General features: G+C 44.2%; 1 protein-coding gene across 2 annotated transcripts in view; it reads right to left on the bottom strand.

Moving 5' to 3' along the window:
• Positions 1-3,584: 3,584 nt before the first annotated feature.
• The window catches only part of GAK (cyclin G associated kinase), a 136,620-nt gene continuing 121,659 nt past the window's right edge, over positions 3,585-18,545 (bottom strand). For both annotated transcript variants that reach the window (XM_074953611.1, XM_074953612.1), the window contains 4 exons: positions 14,204-14,434; positions 10,533-10,681; positions 8,074-8,250; positions 3,585-6,258 (listed from right to left, as the gene is read on the bottom strand). In XM_074953611.1, coding sequence (XP_074809712.1) covers positions 6,157-6,258; positions 8,074-8,250; positions 10,533-10,681; positions 14,204-14,434 — 659 coding nt within the window. In that variant the 3' untranslated portion in view covers positions 3,585-6,156. The remainder of the gene's footprint in view (positions 6,259-8,073; positions 8,251-10,532; positions 10,682-14,203; positions 14,435-18,545) is intronic.

The following is an 18,545-nucleotide window of genomic DNA, read 5'->3' as shown; positions in this document are numbered from 1 at the left end:
TGCCATGATTCTGGGACAGGAGATCCAGCCAGAGGGGCAGCTGCAGTGGGGACATCACCGACAGGTCCATCAGTGTGCCGAACCAGTGTTGGTGAGACCAAGCCGGGGCTATCAGGATGACCTTGGCCTTGTCCTGCTTGGTCTTCACGAGGACTCTGTGAAACAACAGCACTGGTGGGAAAGCGTACATCAGAGCCCCCAACCACAGAAGTAAGAAGGCATCCAACAAGGAGCCCCTGTCGATCCCCCAAAATGAGCAGAACAGGTGGCATTTTCTGTTCTTTTGAGTTGAGAACAAGTCCACCTGGGGAGATCCCCACTTTCGGAAGATCCCCCTGATTACCTCAGGGTGGAGTGACCGTTCGTGGCGACATGAGAAGGCTCTGCTGAGGTGAGCTTCTAACATGTTCCTGGTCCCGGGGAGGTGTGCTGCCACAAGGCGAATGGCATGCTGCACACAGAAGTCCCAGAGCCAGAGAACTTCCTGGCAGAGGGCTGATGACCTGGCTCTGCCTTGCTTTTGTTGATATAAAACATCGTGGAGATGTTGTTCATCAGGACTTGAACCACTTTGCCTTGTAAGTAGGACCGAAAAGCCTGACAGGCCAGGCAAACTGCTCTGAGCTCTCTGACATTTATGTGGAGGGAGCGGTTGACCCCCAACCACCGGCCCTGAGTACCAAGCTCACCCAGCCCAGGTCAGAGATGTCGAAAACCAGAGTTAGCGACAGGGCTGGGGCCGCGAAGGGAACTCCCTGCAATGCCAATGCGGGTCCAACCACCATGCCAGTGATGAGCAGAAGTGGTCCGGCACCTTGATGACCAGATCGAGGTCATGCTTGTTGGGGACATAGACCGATGCCAGCCAAACCTGCAGCGGCCAGAAGTGGAGCTGGGCATGACGGACCACATAAGTACAGGCAGCCATGTGGCCTAGCAACCTTAGGCAAGTGCAGGCCGCAGTGAGCGGGTGGCCCCTTACACAGGAAATCACATCTGACATGGCTTGGAAATGGGCCTCCAGAAGGAAGGCTCTGGCCTGTGTGGAGTTGAGGATTGCCCCAATAAACTCTATTTGTTGCACTGGTATGACTTCTTTTAGTTCACTAACAGGCCCAGGTCGTGACAGGTGGCACACACTATATCTGCACTTGATCCTGTGACCTGCCCTTGATGAGCATGGAGTCCTTAAACTTATGGAAGGAGTCCCACATGTAAAGGTTATATCTCCCCAAAAGAGCCTCTGAATTGGAGACTGGCCATTGAATAAATTTTCCTCACAAGAAGTTCCAGTCTCTTGGCCTCCTCATTTTTTGGGGTGGAACTAGAATGCCCTTGCTTGTCTTTCTTCTTGGCTGTTGAAACAACCAATGAACCCAGGGGCGGGTGAGTGTATAAGTATTCAAACCCCTTGGCGGGAATGAAATACTTCTCAGCCCTCTTGGAAGTGGGCAGGATTGAGGACGGGGTTTGCCAGAGGGTTCTGGCAATCTTTAGGACTCTTTTGGGCACCGGGAGCACAACACGTGCGAGGGAGGATATAGAGAGCACATTAAAGTGTCTGATTGCTCTGCCATCTCTTCCGCCTCTAGGCCTAAGTTAGTGGCCATCCTTTGGAGCAGGGCTTGGTGCTCCTTAAAGTCGTCTGGTGTGCTAGCACAAGAGGGCCCCACCACAGCCTCATCTGGAAAGGATGAGGACGACTGAGCCATTGGGGGAGGGCCCGGGACATCAGCTCTCTACCCCAGTGTCTGTTTGCACTTTGCGCACTGAGCCTGGTGCCATTTGATGCTTGTCCAATGGGGCGACCAACGATTGGTACGACAGGGGCATCGGCATAATGGGCATGCCCCAGGCATTCCAGTAAGGCCATTGCGCTGGCCACTGGCCCTGCTGCCAGCATGGCATCGCTGAGGTGGACACAGCCTCAGGAGCCCAGTCACGATGGAGCTGTCTCAGTGAGGGGCTGAACTCCTTCTCCATGCCGGAGGAATCCTCCTTCAGTGACCATTGCAGGGCTGTCAACACCTGAGTCTGGTGGCTAACCATCGCTGTGGGTGAACGGTGCCTTGAGTAGGCAGACTGGTGCCGGGAGTAGAGGGAGCAGCGCCATGTCAGGGAGCGTCCCCGTGGTCTAGGTGACAGTGATCGTTGGCGTGGAGGGGGTTGGCGTGAGGATAAATGGTGCCGACCATGCAGTAACCGGCGCTTCCCTCAGGGCGAGTCCTGATGAGAGGATGGAAACCGAGAGAGCAGTGCTGACAATCTGTGGTGGTGAACCGGTGACCTAGGCTGATGCGGAAACCAGGGACATGGCAACAAGGAGCTCTGCCTCAGCTCCGGAAACCGGTGGCATTCACTCGCCTTCTGGGAGGCTTTCATGGCTGGCTTGCCCTCGTAGGGAGACTTTGCCAGGTCCATCGCCGCACCCGATGTCCTTTGCTTTCTCAGCGCCGGGAGCTGGGAAGACATTAACTCCGCCATAAGTCTGGGTCCCCTACCACTCCCAGAATTGGTGGCAGATCCCTTGGGGGGCAGGAGGTCCCCTCAGGGACGTGTCCCCCTGCGGCTCTGGCATGGGCGGGAGGCCAAAACAGGGTCCTTTACCCAATGCCCCTTGGTCTGTCTTGCTCGGTGCTGGGTCCACTTTTCAGATTTCTTCTTGGGCACCGGCAAAGGGGATCAGTGCCAGGTAGAGCCCGGTGCCAGGGTGCACTATGCACCAAGGCTGAAGTGCTGGGGACACTTGCATCTGGCCGGGACAGCTCTGAGGCTGGGCAGAGAGCAGCCTCCATAAGGAGGGCCCTCGAATGAATGTCGCGCTCTTTCTGTGTCTTGGGACGAAAGTTCTTACAGATGCGACACTCCCTTTACATGGGATTCCCCCAGGCACTTCAGACAGCTGCCATGCAGGTCACTAACAGGCAGGGCTTAAAACCCGGTGACCTGGGGCAAAGTGCGGGACCCTTACTGAGTAACTGCAGAGCTTAACACGGGGTGGGCAAACTTTTTGGCCCAAGGGCCATATTGGGGTTGCAAAACTGTATGGAGGGCCAGGTAGGGAAGGCTGTGCCTCACCAAGCAGCCTAGCCCCCGCCCCCTATCCGCCCCCTCCCACTTCCCACCCCCTGACTGCCCCCCTCAGAACCTCCCACCCATCCAACCCCCCTGCTCCTTGTCCCCTGACCGCCCCCTCCCAGGACCCCAGCCCTAACTGCCCTCCTGGGACTCCACCCCCTTTCCAACCCACCCTGCTCCCTGTCCCCTGACCTCCCCGACCCCAATCCACACCCCCGGCCCCTGACAGGGCTCCTGGGATTCCCATGCCTTTCCAACTCCTCCTGTACCCCGTCCCCTGACTGCCCCCCCCCCAGAACCTCTGCCCCATCCAACCACCCTGACAGGCCCCCCAGGACTCCCACACCTATCCAACTACTCCCTGTCCCCTGACTGCCCCCCGGGACCTCCCCAGCCCCCTTACCATGCTGCTCAGAGCAGCATGTCTGGCAGTTGCGCTGCCCGGCTGGAGCCAGACACGCTGCTGCGCTGCCCTGCAGGAGCGGGCAGCCCGACTGCCCATAGCACTGCCAGCGTCGCCGTGGGGGAGGGGGGACAGCAGGAGAGGGGCTGGGGGCTAGCCTCCCCGGCCAGGAGCTCAAGGGCTGGGCAGGACGTGGCCCACACACCGCAGTTTGCCCATCTCTGACTTAACAGCTACTTACTAACTAATCTACAATAAACAAAACTATTTACAGCTGTAACACAAAGGGAAAGAACCACTGACCGCCTGCGAGGCAAGGGAGAGAGGTGCTTTGACCAACCAGCACAGGCAGCAAGAAGGAACTGAGAGGGTGGAGGGCCGGTGGTGCCTGATATACTGATGCATGAGCGTGGCACTCCAGAGGGCGCCACAGCCAACCCTATGGATACCACTAAGGCGAAAGTCTCTTACAACTGTGCGCACCCACGTGCACACACACCTAGAATGGAATCGACATGAGCAAGCACTCGAAGAAGAACCAGTGGAATTAAGGCTAATTCAGAGTTGTGCCGGCACAAACCCATACTTTCGATTTCAATCAGATCAGAGTTCAATAATCCTCCTCCACTCTTTCAAAATTCACAGTGACCGAATATATGTACACACGTTACATACCGAGGTAACAGTTCAACTGTGTTGTATCTGAGTTTGGTGGGAGCCTGTAAAGTGTACACAGCATTCAAATAACCTCTTTGCCAACCCATTCACTGTGATGTCGATTTGGCAGTTGAAAGCCTCATTTCATGCAAATTGTGGGATAATCTGAATTAAAAAATTAGAAGACACTCATTGTAAGACAGGTACCTTGACATCACTGCAGCTCCTTTCTCAGTTAAGAATCCAAACTGGATGCAAAGGCAAATTGATTAAAAATACATCTTTTAAGATACTTGGGTAGATTCATAGATATTCAGGTCAGAAGGGACCATTATGATCATCTAGTCTGACCTCCTGCACAATGCAGGCCACCGAATCTCACCCACCCACTCCTGCAATAAACCTCTCACCTATGTCTGAGCTATTGAAGTCCTCAAATCATGGTTTAAAGACTTCAAGGTGCAGAGAATCCTCCTGCAAGTGACCCGGGCCCCACACTGCAGAGGAAGGTGAAAAACCCCAAGGGCCTCTGCCAATCTGCTCTGGAGGAAAATTCCTTCCCGACCCAAAGCTGCAGTGCAAGAGACTGTCACCAAAACTAAATATCACTCTAAGAAACATTTGCAAACTAGCCCCCAGGAACTGGGATTTACAGTTTGGAGTTATACAATAGTCATTGGTCGTTAGTATTCAGATATCCATATACTTGTACATGTTAATTTTTGTTTTTTGTTTCTTTTTTAAAGAGATGAGATACAGTACAGTGAGCTGTGTTCTCACACTGGGTTCTCAACTAGTCTTGCACTAGCCAATGCACTCGCAGTACATCGAGTATATGATGCCCTAACTATACACACTGGTTTGTTCTTTGCATACATAGCTGTGTGCATGCATGCTTCTAAAAATCAAGTTCTCAGACATACAACATAAGTATCCCACTGTCGGTATAAGCACAGGAAACGCTTTCAAGAGGCTAGCTAACAATATAACATTGACTCAGTTAAAACAGACAAATCAAAGCAGAGTAAACTGTTTTGTGCTCACATTTCAAGTTTTAGAATAAATGACTGTCAACTTTTTTCTCGTATGGTATTTATAAAGCCAATGGAAGGCACATTCCACTAGAAAAAAAATAAGAGTAAAAGCTGAAATTCATAGAGTAGGAAAATAAACACTAATCATAGTGGTGCCTTCCAAAAGTTCATAACAAATAATAAAAAGTTAGAATATGCAGTCCTTATATTAAAGCTAAGATTTGTTTCCAGGTTCATGATATGCATTTAAAATAAAATAAAATAAAATCAAGAACAACCCTGGCTGACTTTCCATTAACTTGGAGTTATTTGGCTAAGCAACTGTCAATTCATTGTAAGGAACACAGGTATTGTCAGAAAATATTTTAATTATTTACAGAATGATCATCAGAATGATTACACAAAATACAGATGAAAATGTACACCTCTTATAGATTCAGCAAAAAGATATGCTGAGCAAATTCACTGCTGATAATATAACTAAAGCACCTAGAATAAGGCGACGGTCACCAAACATCAAAATCAAATCATATAACTATTGAAAATATAAAGTACAAATTGAGGTTGTGTGTTTCTTTTAAAGAAAAACCAAAATCAGTGGATTTGGAATGCCTCACACACTTTTGATACCATTACGCCAAAAATCAGTGGATTTGGAATGGCTCATGCTTTCGATACCATTATGCCAAAAATCAGCGGACATCATTAAAGTTATTTATATTTCAACATATTTAAACCTGAATGGAAAGATCTGTTCTCAGGCTAAGATTCTGAAGCATTGAGCAATTGTTCTCTGAGTGCATCTGCGTACGTTTTGGATTCTGCATCTTACAAAATGTATCACCCACTTCCAAGTATGATTTCAAACTGTGCTGAAATCATGCAAAAATCTTTCCTAAATCCTAGAGATAAGAAATTCAGATTAACAATTCTCCACTCCATTTTGCTGCACATACATTTTGAAAATCCTGTAAAGATGAAGTTTTAGAAAAGGGATTTTGATCCCTGGTTTTCAAACTCTGACCATGCATCACTCAACTCCATGAAGATCATTTTGGCATACTGTTCATAAGGCTGTCCTGTGGCCTGTAAACAAACAGAGCAGGTATTAGAAGCTTACTGCAGAAGTCTAAAGAATGTGAAGAACTGCAGCAGGGCTTGAGAGAAAACTGGATTTTACTAACAGTGAAATTCACACCCTGTCTCTTGTTTAGCCCCTTTCTGTTTACCTTTATTCGTTCTATAGTGCTGTAAGCGTGCATGGCTTTTTCATCCAAATACTGTAATTCCCTTTTCCCCCCAAATCCCCATATATACCAAAGTCATAGTTTAAATGGCACTGAGAGATTATAATTTGCCTGCAACACTTCAAATTTTTAGTCTAATTTGCTCAACGTAACTGAAGTTGTACTAAAGTTTCCATCTTTGTATTAAAGGAGTTAATAGACATGGTCTTCATTTTCAGCAAGTGGCTCTTTAAAAATGAAATCAAAACTAATTTAGGTAAAAAATACTGCATGGCAACTCTTACATTAGTATCCCACAATGCAACTGAAGAGCTATTTCCAAGAACGCTGTTAAATTCTTTTACACTGGAGTCCGACTTTCCTAGTTGAACATACACTGCTGACTAGGAATACTCCTAGACTTTTTAGCCTGAAACAAATACACCAAGTTATGGAGGAAGTTCTGCAATCTAAATTGGTCTGTGGAACCAGTATGTACACAGTAATACTGCAGATACACCACCTGCTCAATTTTAACTCTTCCTGGCTCAGATGCGCATAAACACGAGGCCCCATGTATTCTGCAACCTCAGACGTTGCTGCAGGATTATGCTCCAGAATTAGAGTTTTTTTTAAAAAATTCCTTAATTCTTGCTCTTCTCGTTAGAAAAGCAAGAAAATTTGAACCAAGCGCAAGAGATGCAATGTTATCTTCCTACATCTGTACACAGCCACGAACTGGAGCCCTGAAAGGGGTGAACTGCCCTAATACTTTTAAAGGGATGTTATTGCTGACACTACAGATAATGTAGATATAAATCACCATTTACACAGGGTCTACTGTGCTTATTGGGTTATTCTTTTTTTCATCTTTTTTTTTTTTTTAAATTGGAAGCTGCCACATCATTCCTACCAGGACCTTTCAACAGATTTTATATCCAGTTTACTGTGGATTATATGGGACCCTGCCTCCACTGAAATCTCTGGGAGGCCTAGGAGTTGGAGGATCCCCCCAAGACCCATTCAAGGAGTAGAGATTAAGCACAGATTCCACTGATCTGCATTTTGATTGGCAGATGTCCAGAACCTAACAGAACTCTGCTCCAGTAACTGGGCTTTCCTCAGACTGAGCTGAGTGGGACCCAGATGTGCAGGAGTTCAGGTGAGGGCAGGGCTCAGCCCTGGCTGCTCTGACACCTCATTACTGTGTTATGGATGACAAGTGAGACTTGAGAATCCTGTACTGCATGGCCTCATTAGTGTGCTAACTTCAGAAGACAACAAAACAAACAGAAGGAAGGCAGAACATGTGGCTGGCCAAGCACCCATGTAGCTGGGTCCAGCAGTGAATGATAATATGAGTGGTGGAAAAAGTGCTTCTCAACCTTTGTATCTGAAGGGAATCCTTATCTCCACAGTCTGATGCTGCCACCTTGAAGTGCCAGAGTTCAACACAATAACCGTACAGCAGAAAGGTGGACTGAAAAAACACCCAGAAACTAGCCTATTGTCCCTGCCAATATTAAAACCCTTCCCCACCGAGCCTTGCTGTGCTTGCATGGGTGTTTCTGTTCAAAAGCAGGAAGTTTAGCAGATTTTCCTTTTAGGATTGCAGAATTAATTGGTAATACCAGTTCGATAAATAGCCTTTAACATACCCAAGAAAACTACTCACCTTATCTGGATGAACTACAAGTACTGCTTTCCTATAGTACTTCTTTACTTGTTCAGGGGTAACGAGGTCTGCCATGCCAACTGGCTTCCACTTGTTCTCCCCTTCCCAGAGCACAGTGTGAAGAGTGGATATTAATGCTCTTATATTTCTCTCTTTTCCTTCAATCCAATCTAGAATCTGAAACAAAATTAGAAAAATTCAAATTGAATGCAGTTGCCTTAAATGATGTTTCCAATTTGCTTGAAGATACTTTCCTCTCCTATCACTGAAAACAAGACAATTGGACTTTGGGCTTCAAAAATGTTGAGAGCACTTTGCAAATACGATCTTAATCATGCATCCAAATTCCAAAGAGTGGACACCATGCTTAGCCTTGGAACTCAACAGTGATATATCAAGTCTGCTAGCAGAGGACCAGCATGCTTATATGTAGTTAATTTGGCTCTTATATAGGAATCATTCCAAGAGAACTGAATTAACAACAAGTTATGTTTAAAAATTGTAGAATAGATGACAAGAAGTTATCTGAACAAAGTAACCATGGCAGAATATTCATTTTAGTTACACTAATTAATCCCATGGTAACAGAGGTTGTCCATTCCAATGCTAGAAATCTTGTTTCACTTGTAAATTTCAGATAAGGGTCTTAAGATGTTTTGAGACTTGTACACTCATATGGTTTGCTTGAGTAAATTGAAGTTTTCTGTACTAGATTGCCCCCTGAACTACAATTGGCTAACAATGCACTTTTCTTAGTTGATTTTATATAATGATATTTATATCAATCAATATAGAATCCCTATGGCAGTAAGGTGAGTATCTCTAAATTGTAACACATTATGTAATATCTCCCATCTTCCCTACTAACCCAGGTGATGGTAGGTAAAAGGCTCTATTTTTTATTTATAGTATTTTACATTAAAAAAGCATTCAAACCAACCTATGGACATGAGTTAAAATATTCCATCAATAAGCTGATTTCCCCAATTCCTCCCTGAGATTATTTCTATTAATATTGTTCAGAACTATGTATATTATCCTCACAATGTTTTACAAAACTAAATAGTAAATGTTACCATTTAACCTTATCTGCAAGTAACACACCAGGAAGAAATACAAAATTTGATCAGAATTCACTTGGAGTGATGCCACCGTGGAGACTGGAAAGAGTAATTTTAATATGAGTTTAATAGTCCATTTTCAGTGGATTTGATAGAGGGACAGAGAGCCACCGTGAGGAGAATGAATGACTGCCCTAAGAAAGGTTTCAGAGTAGCAGCCGTGTTCGTCTGTATCCACAAAAAGAAAAGGAGTACTTGTGACACCTTAGAGACTAACAAATTTATCTGAGCAGAAGCTTTCGTGAGCTTACTTCATCGGATGCATCATCAGATGCCCTAAGAAAGTGATTCTCAAGTAGTTTCTGTTCTCCACAAGACATAATTTTGTATCATCAGTCACATCCATCACAGCACCATAGCCCTGAACCCCTTAACTGAAAGGGCACTAGTGAAACTGTACTTTATTGGAGAAAAGGTAATAAAACAAGGCTCTAGCTGCCAAAGAGTGGACCCGATAGCAATGAAAACCTTTTGACCCAAGTTCTCCCAGCTTGGTACAGACCAGAAATGCACCCTCCCATCTTCTCCTTAGTCAAAAAGAGATTTGTGCTTGTCTAGCCAAGTTTGTACCAAGACGTGCTCTTTAACGAAATGGGAAACCCAGGCCCTTGTACTATCTAGGGGAGAAAATCCTACATTAGATGTAACACTTCAGTTCACACACATTAGGATTTTACTTGTTTGTATCTGGGTTTGTTTTCAGCTATGAGTTGGTAACTACGTTCATCAGAACTTTCCAGCTCTCTCTCACTCTTCTCCCCCCATATTCAATTTCCCTGTCCATGAGATTTTACCTGCTGCTTTTCTAGTCATTTTCAAAGTCTCAAAATCCTTTTACAATAATTTCTTGTGAAATGGACATTAGATCTGTTCTACAATTACCTTGTCCACCTCCCATTCTGGATTAGGTGGTCTGTAACAGACTACCCACAGCATAAATTACCCTTTCCTTTTTGCTCCTTTTTATCTTATCACACACTTTAGAGAGGAGTTTTACCACCATCTGCACTTCAAAGCATGCCAATATGGAACAAACCCTCTCCCCTGAACAAATCATTCTCTTCTGTACTGATACCCCAGTTTCCCACTGTATCTTGGTTACGCTAAACAATTAGGATATACATTCATGCATTAAGACCAGTAGGTTCCTCAGTTATTCTGCACATGGGTAGAAACACATGTAAAATTTTATTACAAATTTCTACCATCTTTGTACCCCTTCAGTTTCTTTTTTATCCTTCACTGTATCCTCCCCCATTCTACCATCAATAGTTCTAAGTAACAGAATTATGTTTATATTTGAATCAAAACCATTGTTTTTATTATTAAATATCAAACCTTTAATTTTAAGGGGTCCATGTCTTTAGACATTTCTTGCTTTCTCATCTCGGCAATTGTCTTGGTTCCTTTTTTGTCAGATTTAGCTGAAAACCCTTGATTAGATAATAGATCCTCAAAATCATTTTCTGAAACTTTTGGCTTTTGTCCTGTTAAAACAAAGAAAAGAAAAATGCTTACTGGTACATCATCATGAAAGAGGTAACAAGTGTACCACACTATGTATATGTCTATGCTGCACTTTCACTGATGGCAGCACGTAGGGTGTGTGTAGCCACATGCCACAGCAAAGGGCAGGCTATGTCATCACTGAGGTGTATATCTACACAAGCAGAGAAAGGCTCCAGCAGTGGGGAGCTGCCAGAGCCTTTCCCTGCTGAAAGAGCCTTTCCCCACTGCTGGAGCTGTTGCCTGCGGCGGGAAAAGACTCCAGCAGTGGCACATGATGCTGCTAAAAAAGCCGCGTAGACAGGGGGAGGTATTACTATGCAAGTAGAGAGTTGTGTAGAATCACAGAATCATACGACTGGAAGGGACCTCGAGAGCTCATCTAGTCTAATCCCTTACACTCTTTATCTAGACCATCCCTGACAGGTGTTTGTCTAACCTGCTCTTAAAAATCCAGTTATGGAGATTCTACAACCTCCCTAGGCAATTTATTCCAGTGGTTAACCACCCTGACAGTTAGGAAGTTTTGCCTAATGTCCAATCTGAACAGCTCTTGCTGCAATTTAAGCCACAAGCTTCTTGTCCTATCCTCAGAGGTTAACAAAACCAATTTTTCTCCTTCCTTCTTGTAACAATCTTTTATGTACTTGAAAACTTATGTCCCCTCTTGGTCTTCTCTTCTCCAGACTAAACAAACCCAATTTTTGCAATCTTCCCTCATAGGCCAAGTTTTCTAGACCTTTAATCATTTTTGTTGCTATTCTCTGGACTTTCTCCAATTTGTCCACATCTTTCCTGAAATATGGCACCCAGAACGGGACACAACACTCCAGTTGAGGCCTAATCAGCGCGGAGTGAAGCAGAAGAATTACTTTTCATGTCTTGTTTACAACTCTCCCGATAACACATCCCAGACTGATGTTTGCTTTTTTTGCAACAGTGTTACATTGTTGACTCGTATTTAGCTTGTGGTCCACTATGACCCCCAGATCCCTTTCCGCAGTACTCCTTCCTAGGCAGTCATTTCCCATTTTGTACGTGTGCAACTGATTGTTCCTCCCTAAGTGTAGTACTTTGCATTTGTCCTTATTGAATTTCATCCTATTTACTTCAGACCATTTCTCCAGTTTGTCCAGATCATTTTGAATTTTAGTCCTGTCCTCCAAAGCACCTGCAACCCCTCCCAGCTTGGTATCGTCCACAAACTTTATAAGTGTACTCTCTATGCCATTATCTAAATCACTGATGAGGATATTGAACAGAACAGAACCCAGAACCAATCCCTGAGGGACCCCACTCATTATGCCCTTCCAGCATGACTGTGAACCACTGATAACTACTCTCTGAGAATGGTTTTCTAACCAGTTATGCAGCCACCGTACAGTAGCTCCATCTAGGTTGTATTTCCCTAGTTTATGAGCTGTAGCTCACGAAAGCTTATGCTCAAATAAATTTGTTAGTCTCTAAGGTGCCATAAGTACTCCTTTTCTTTTTGAGTATCAAAAGCCTTACTGAAGTGAAGATATACCACATTTACTGCTTGCCCCCCATCCAGAAGGCTTTTTACCCTGTCAAAGAAAGCTATCAGGTTGGTTGGTCACGATTTGTTCTTGACAAATCCATGCTGACTGTTACTTATCACCTTATAGGTGTTGGCAAACTGATGGCTTAATTATTTGCTCCATTATCTTTCTGGGTACTGAAGTTAAGCTGACTGGCCTGTAATTCCCCAGGTTGTCCTTATTTCCCTTTTTATAGATAGGCACTATATTTGCCCTTTTCCAGTCCTCTGGAATCTCTCCTGTCTTCCATGACTTTTTGAAGAGAATCGCTAATGGTTCAGATATCTCCTCAGGCAGCTCCTTGAATATTCTCGCATGTATTTCATCAAGCCCTGGTGACTTGAAGACACCTTATTTGTTTAAGTAATTTTTAACCTATTCCTTCTCTATTTTAGCCTCTGGTCCTACCTCATTTTCACTGGCATTCACTAAGTTAGACATCCAATCACCACCAATCTTCTTGGTGAAAACCGAAACAAAAAAATCATTTACAACTTCTGCCATTTCCACATTTTCTATTATTGTTTTCTCCCCCTCATTGAGTAATGGGCCTACAGCGTCCTGGGTCATCTTCTTGCTTCTAATGAATTTGTAGAATATTTTCTTGTTTTATGTCTCTAGCTAGTTTGATCTTGTTTTGTGCCTTGGTCTTTCTAATTTTGTCCCTATGTACTTGTGTTATTTGCTTATATTCATCCTCTGTAATTTGACTTAGTTTCCACTTTTCGTAGGACTTTTTTTTTTTTTTTTTGAGTTTCAGATCATTCAAGATCTCCTGGTTAAGCCAGGGTGGTCTCTTGCCATATTGCCTATCTTTCCTATGCAGTGAGATAGTCTGCTATTTTACCTTTAATAATATCTTTGAAAAACTACCAACTCTCTTAACTGTTTTTCCCCTAAGGCCATGTCTACACTAGTGAGCTTACTGATGCAGGTGTGCTGATGTAAAATAGCTCGTGTAGCTGCTCTATATCCACAGGAGAGAGCTCTCCCATAGACATAATTAAACCACCTCCAACAAGCAGCAGTAGTTATGTCAGTGGGAGAACCTCTGTCCACATCGGCGCTTCTGTCGGTGTAACTTTATGTTGCTCAGAGGGGTGTTTCACATATCTCAAGGGACCATTAAGGTTAAGTGGATTATAGGTTTTTTTCCCTCCTTTCCCCCTCTATGTCTGAAGGGCCACTTAACCTTGAATGGTCTCTTGAAATGTGTTAACTCCTTACACTAAACAAACTACCACCTTGTATTTAACTGTGACACTCTGGGCTTTTCTACACTTAATGAAGACACTACCTACGCCCATGGGAGGAGTTCTTCCATCAGGGTAGGTAATCCACCTCCCCGAGAAGTGGTAGCTAGGTTGATGGGAGAATTCTTCCGTTGATCTAGCGCTGTCTACCTCAGAGGTTAGGACGGTTTAACTGTGTTGCTCAGGGCTGTGAAAAATCCACACCCCTGAGTGACAGTTATAACTGACCTAGTTTCCTAATGTAAACCAGGCCTCTGTGTACATCTCCCAGACCTGAAGAGCTCTGTGTAAGCTAAAAAGCTTGTCTCTCTCAACAACAGAAGTTGGTCCAATAAAAGATATTACCTCACCCACCTCGTGTCACTAATATCCTGGCACCAACACAGCTATAACAACAATGCATATGTCATCCTAATATCTATCAGGAACTGCTGGTAGACAATGAGCGATATCCGAGAAGTGGACCTTTATCTGAATGCAACTGCTTAAATGCCAGTCATGTTACTGCTATTAGACCTCATTTAACAACAAAACAAAATATGAAGCCTTTAACATGACTAAAATAAGTTCTTCAGAATCTTTCAAAGCTTCTGGTTTTCATAAAGCCCCACAACCACGCTTGTAGAGATCACAAGGACTTCATATGCAACACGCCATTATAACTATAGTTCCAGGAAACAGAACTTACCAAAGCCTGGAGCTCGGATACCTCTCTCTTCTCGGCCTCCAATAACACTGAAGTTCACGATATAGTTGGGTTTACTCTGTGTGCTGGATTTAACTTGCTGTGGTTGAGCGTGGGATTGCCACAAAGTACCTGTATTTTGTGGTTTCTTTGTCTGCCACCGATTCCCTCCTTTCTGGGACGGAGCTGACTTCTGACCAAACCCACCAGCTGGGAATCCACCACCAGAAGGACCTAGACAGTAATAGTGCGTAATTTAGTTGTAATACATTTTGAAATATTTCAAGTACTTAATACAGTCTCACCCAAGTTCTGGTCTGGACACCTACCCAAGTGATTTAGTAAGAGACACCCTTCAATTTACATGAAATCTAATGTAGAGAACATGGGTGTCTGAAAGTGAAACTTAATGAGAACAGTTTCAGCAAAGCTAGAGACAATATCGCAGTTCTAGCCTGGAACCCATTACTGCGTGTCAGTTATTCCACCTCAAACCTGAACCACTTAACTGTCATTTTGTGACAACTGCTTGTCTGATCGGTCACCACACAGTGCACTTCAGTGGATATATTCAACACAGGAAAATACATTAGGTTTTCACTGCTAACTATTTACATTTCAGTATTTACTAATTATTATGAGAAAGATACTGGGAAACTCCCGTCGTACTCAAGAAAAAGAAGTGTGCTCTGAAGGCACTTCCATTAAAATCCATGCCCTCAAGCTTCCTTTTGTGTATTACTGTTTTTAAATAAAGAAGTCTTCACCAGATTGGGGAAATGGTTCTAAAGCCTTTAAAAAAATATTAGTAATGGGCTGTATACAAATACGGAGAAAAAAACGGAACGAGATCTGACAGCAGAGAAATTGCTTTGAGAACAACACTGAAGTACGATATATACACAAACCCAACATACTAAAATTATCTTGTCTGATAAGCTAGCATTATCTCCCTCATTAAATCACTGTCTAGATTTCTCTAGTACCTCCCATCTCTGCCTGGAGAGGAAAATATATTAGCCCTCCGTAGCTTCACCAGCTACAACCGAAGGCCTGATCCTCCATTGGTTACACCGGCGTAAGCCCACTGTAATGGAATCCAGCTCGAAAGCTTTAGTTTCAGCACTCAGCAGGACAAGCCAGGGAATGATACTCCTAGCCAAGGCTCCACCCAGACTGCCTTTATTTGACTTCTCTTTCCTTCAGACACATTTCTAGAAAGCGAGTTTCCTTGGCAACTGGCCAACATAACACTTTCTGGCACAGGCCCATTCAACTGAAAAGCAGCTTGGTAGTTGAATTTAAATGCAGTATTATCATCCAAATTCAGACTGGAAAGAGGAAGGTCACATTGTTACACCTCCGTAAAACAGATCTAAACCACTTCACACTAGAACAGGAATAAGCCAAGCATAGACAGGCCTTAGACATCCAAACACAGGCAGCAATGCCCTTTACTTCACGATTTACCCTGCACACCACTTCTACAGAAAGTCACAACTGGGATGTTTTGAGGAAAAAAATCAAAACAGAAGGCCCTGCATGTATAGGTCTATCTGCAGCTTTCTATACTACACTTGAAAAATAAACACTGACATGCACATTTCCCGAAAAATGTTACAACAATGGAAAAGAGCCCAAGAGTGGCAGCCACACTGGTTTTCAGTTTTAACAAAATCCAAGCTGGCCAGCTTTTTGGCAGGCTTTAGGCCAATATGGTACATTCTTGTTTCTTTGCTACGAGTATCGTACGCTGTGTTACTAGTATCGTACGTTGGTCAGCCAGGAGCGAAGCTAAGCCAACTTCTCATTCCAATAATCCCTCAAAACCTGACATTTACAGCTACTGCTGGACATTTTGATTGCTATGAACAGAGGGAACCTACTAATTTGAGGCCTTGAGATAGGACTCAAAATCCTGCACTTACTTTACAATCAGTTCCAAGCCTGAGGATGCCAAGAAGTTGAACTGACACTTTATTCACATCCTAGTATTATTTCGGATGAGATAGTGACAACATAGCCACTCCTAACGGAATACATGTTTACCATTGAAAATGAGCCAAAGAGGACACTACGGGCTCAATCCAAACCGCACTGCAGTCAATGGGAATCTTTCCATTCGTTTCAACAGGTGCTGGATCTGAGTCTACAATAGCAAGCTTCTGTAAACCCCCTCGCAAAACCTGACTTGCACAGGATCTTTTGTTAGGAGAGTAAAACAGGTTTTTTGCATCTGCACTGTCATGATAAAGGGGGGCGAGTAGATATTTTATTGGGCGGCCTTACAAAAATGTATTGGAACACTTCTGGCACCTGAGCTTTGCACATATATAACTGAAAGGTTTGCAAATAACTTCAAACCTGAACAGCACCTTCAAGGCAAGGCAAACATTGTATTTTATCATTTTTGTTTAAATTTGGTTAATTTTATGGACAGTGCATTCAAGCATTGACAATATTCATAGTCAAGGCAATAGGAAAACACCTTGTTGCGAGAAGCTTTATATGGTATATGAACACGCAACAAGCTTCTAGTGACAACCATGCAAATTGCTTATATGGAATAATTTGACACCCTCTACTCTAGTTGTCACAAATAATTATGAGCTTTAATTTCAACAGTGCTGGACCAAGATATCTCCGACACTATCTCCCCACTACACCCCATTGTGGTGGTTACAAGTGGCTGGCCAGCTCTTGCAGTCTGATGCTGAAAGCTGTGCACAGAGGGGTGCAGACGTATTTTCTGCATTTGCAGCTTGCTTCTGCATCTCTTCAGGTGATTGCCAATGAGAGGAAGGTGACAGAGGTGAAGGAGGGAGCTGATTTTGGGGGCCATTGGTATTAGTAATGCTTAGGTTCGTTTTTATAGTAAGGGTGAAGCGCTAGCCCTGATGATGTTTCTTTGGGATGATCCTGTAGCGCAAGGGGGCCATAAAAGTTGTCTAACCACCTACGCTGCAAATTCCCCCAGCATAGACCTAACGCACTGGGCTGGGCTATGTCTAGGGTGCCACATCTTCAGGCCGCAGCATAAGAGGTATGGCCAAAGCACTTCTGCATCCGGTTGTAACTCCCCCACTGGACTGTGCGGCACACTGGCATAGATTATGGTCTGACATACACCAGTGTAAAACTGGGGTAACTCCAGTGTAGCTGATAGAATTACATTGGTGTAAAATGTATAAGGGAGGACTGAATCTGGCCCACTAGGACATACTAAAGTGACAAAGCTATTAAGATAAAGGCGTGGATGATGTTAACCATGTCATATTTGTTTGGCACACGGCTAACCTAGTGGGGATGGTATAAAATGAAAAACAGTGTTAGTTACATCAAAACTATTGAGATTATCTGGCAAAAATAAGGCCTCCATTGGCATGAAGTAAAGCAAAATAGAAGTGTGTTGGCACTTCTGCAGCATCTAGCATCTCCCCAAGAGCTTTCACGCTTGGCATAACAACATTTTCTCACCTCCCCAGCACGCAAGTGCCTTCAATCTTTCTGCTCCTTTGTGCGTCTGGCTGCCTAGGACAATGGCAATGAACCACCAGGCGTAACAGACTGGCACAACTGCTCATTTTCCCACTGAAGCAGCATCACTGCAGAAGCACCTTGAAGTTATCAGGTAAAAGGCTGTGGATCATCAGCTGAAGCAAAGACTTCATTGCCAGCTGCATGTGCAAGGACCAGGCTCTGATATCATGACCTCTGTGCCTGGCCTCCCCCCAGCCCCCCAAGCTTGCACATGCAGTGGAGCAGAGAACTGAAATCTGCTCTCAGTTGCTACAGATTGCATCCAGCTTCACTATCACATTGTAGTTACAACACAGGAGCAGAAGGAAGACAGACACCGGGGGGGGGGCAACATGGAGAAAAATCAGAGTGAGCCAGCACTTCAAGGTTCCATTAATTTCTGATTAATTTAAACAACAATCATGTTTTAAGCTTAACACATTTTTCTTGGACAGAAGCTCTCTCAACGTGAACTGCACTGAGACTGCCGACAGGAAGCTACACATTCTAATAGAAAGGCGTAGAAGCTTCCTTACTGATTCCAGCAAGAGTAAGAACTTGACACAAAGCCAAAGACTCTCAAAAAATTCAGCAAGAAAGCAGAGTCCACACTGGAGACTAACAATCCAGAAGAGGAGGAAACCTGATATCTCATACTGATTTTAATGCAAGGTAGAAAAGACCAGGCTTCTCTGATTAAGTTGGCACATATTTTACTAGGGAGTAGGGGCCAGGGAGTATACACAGACAATGTAGGGAAAGAAAGACCACACACCATATACACTTTGCTAATTGTATCAGAGATTTCTTGCTTACCCTTGACTTC

Source organism: Natator depressus, chromosome 5 (genome assembly GCF_965152275.1).
Source record: "Natator depressus isolate rNatDep1 chromosome 5, rNatDep2.hap1, whole genome shotgun sequence".
In the NCBI taxonomy this organism is placed as follows: domain Eukaryota; kingdom Metazoa; phylum Chordata; order Testudines; family Cheloniidae; genus Natator; species Natator depressus.
The sequence above is the reverse complement of the archived record's forward strand: the minus strand, read 5'-3'. Positions and strand labels throughout refer to the sequence as shown.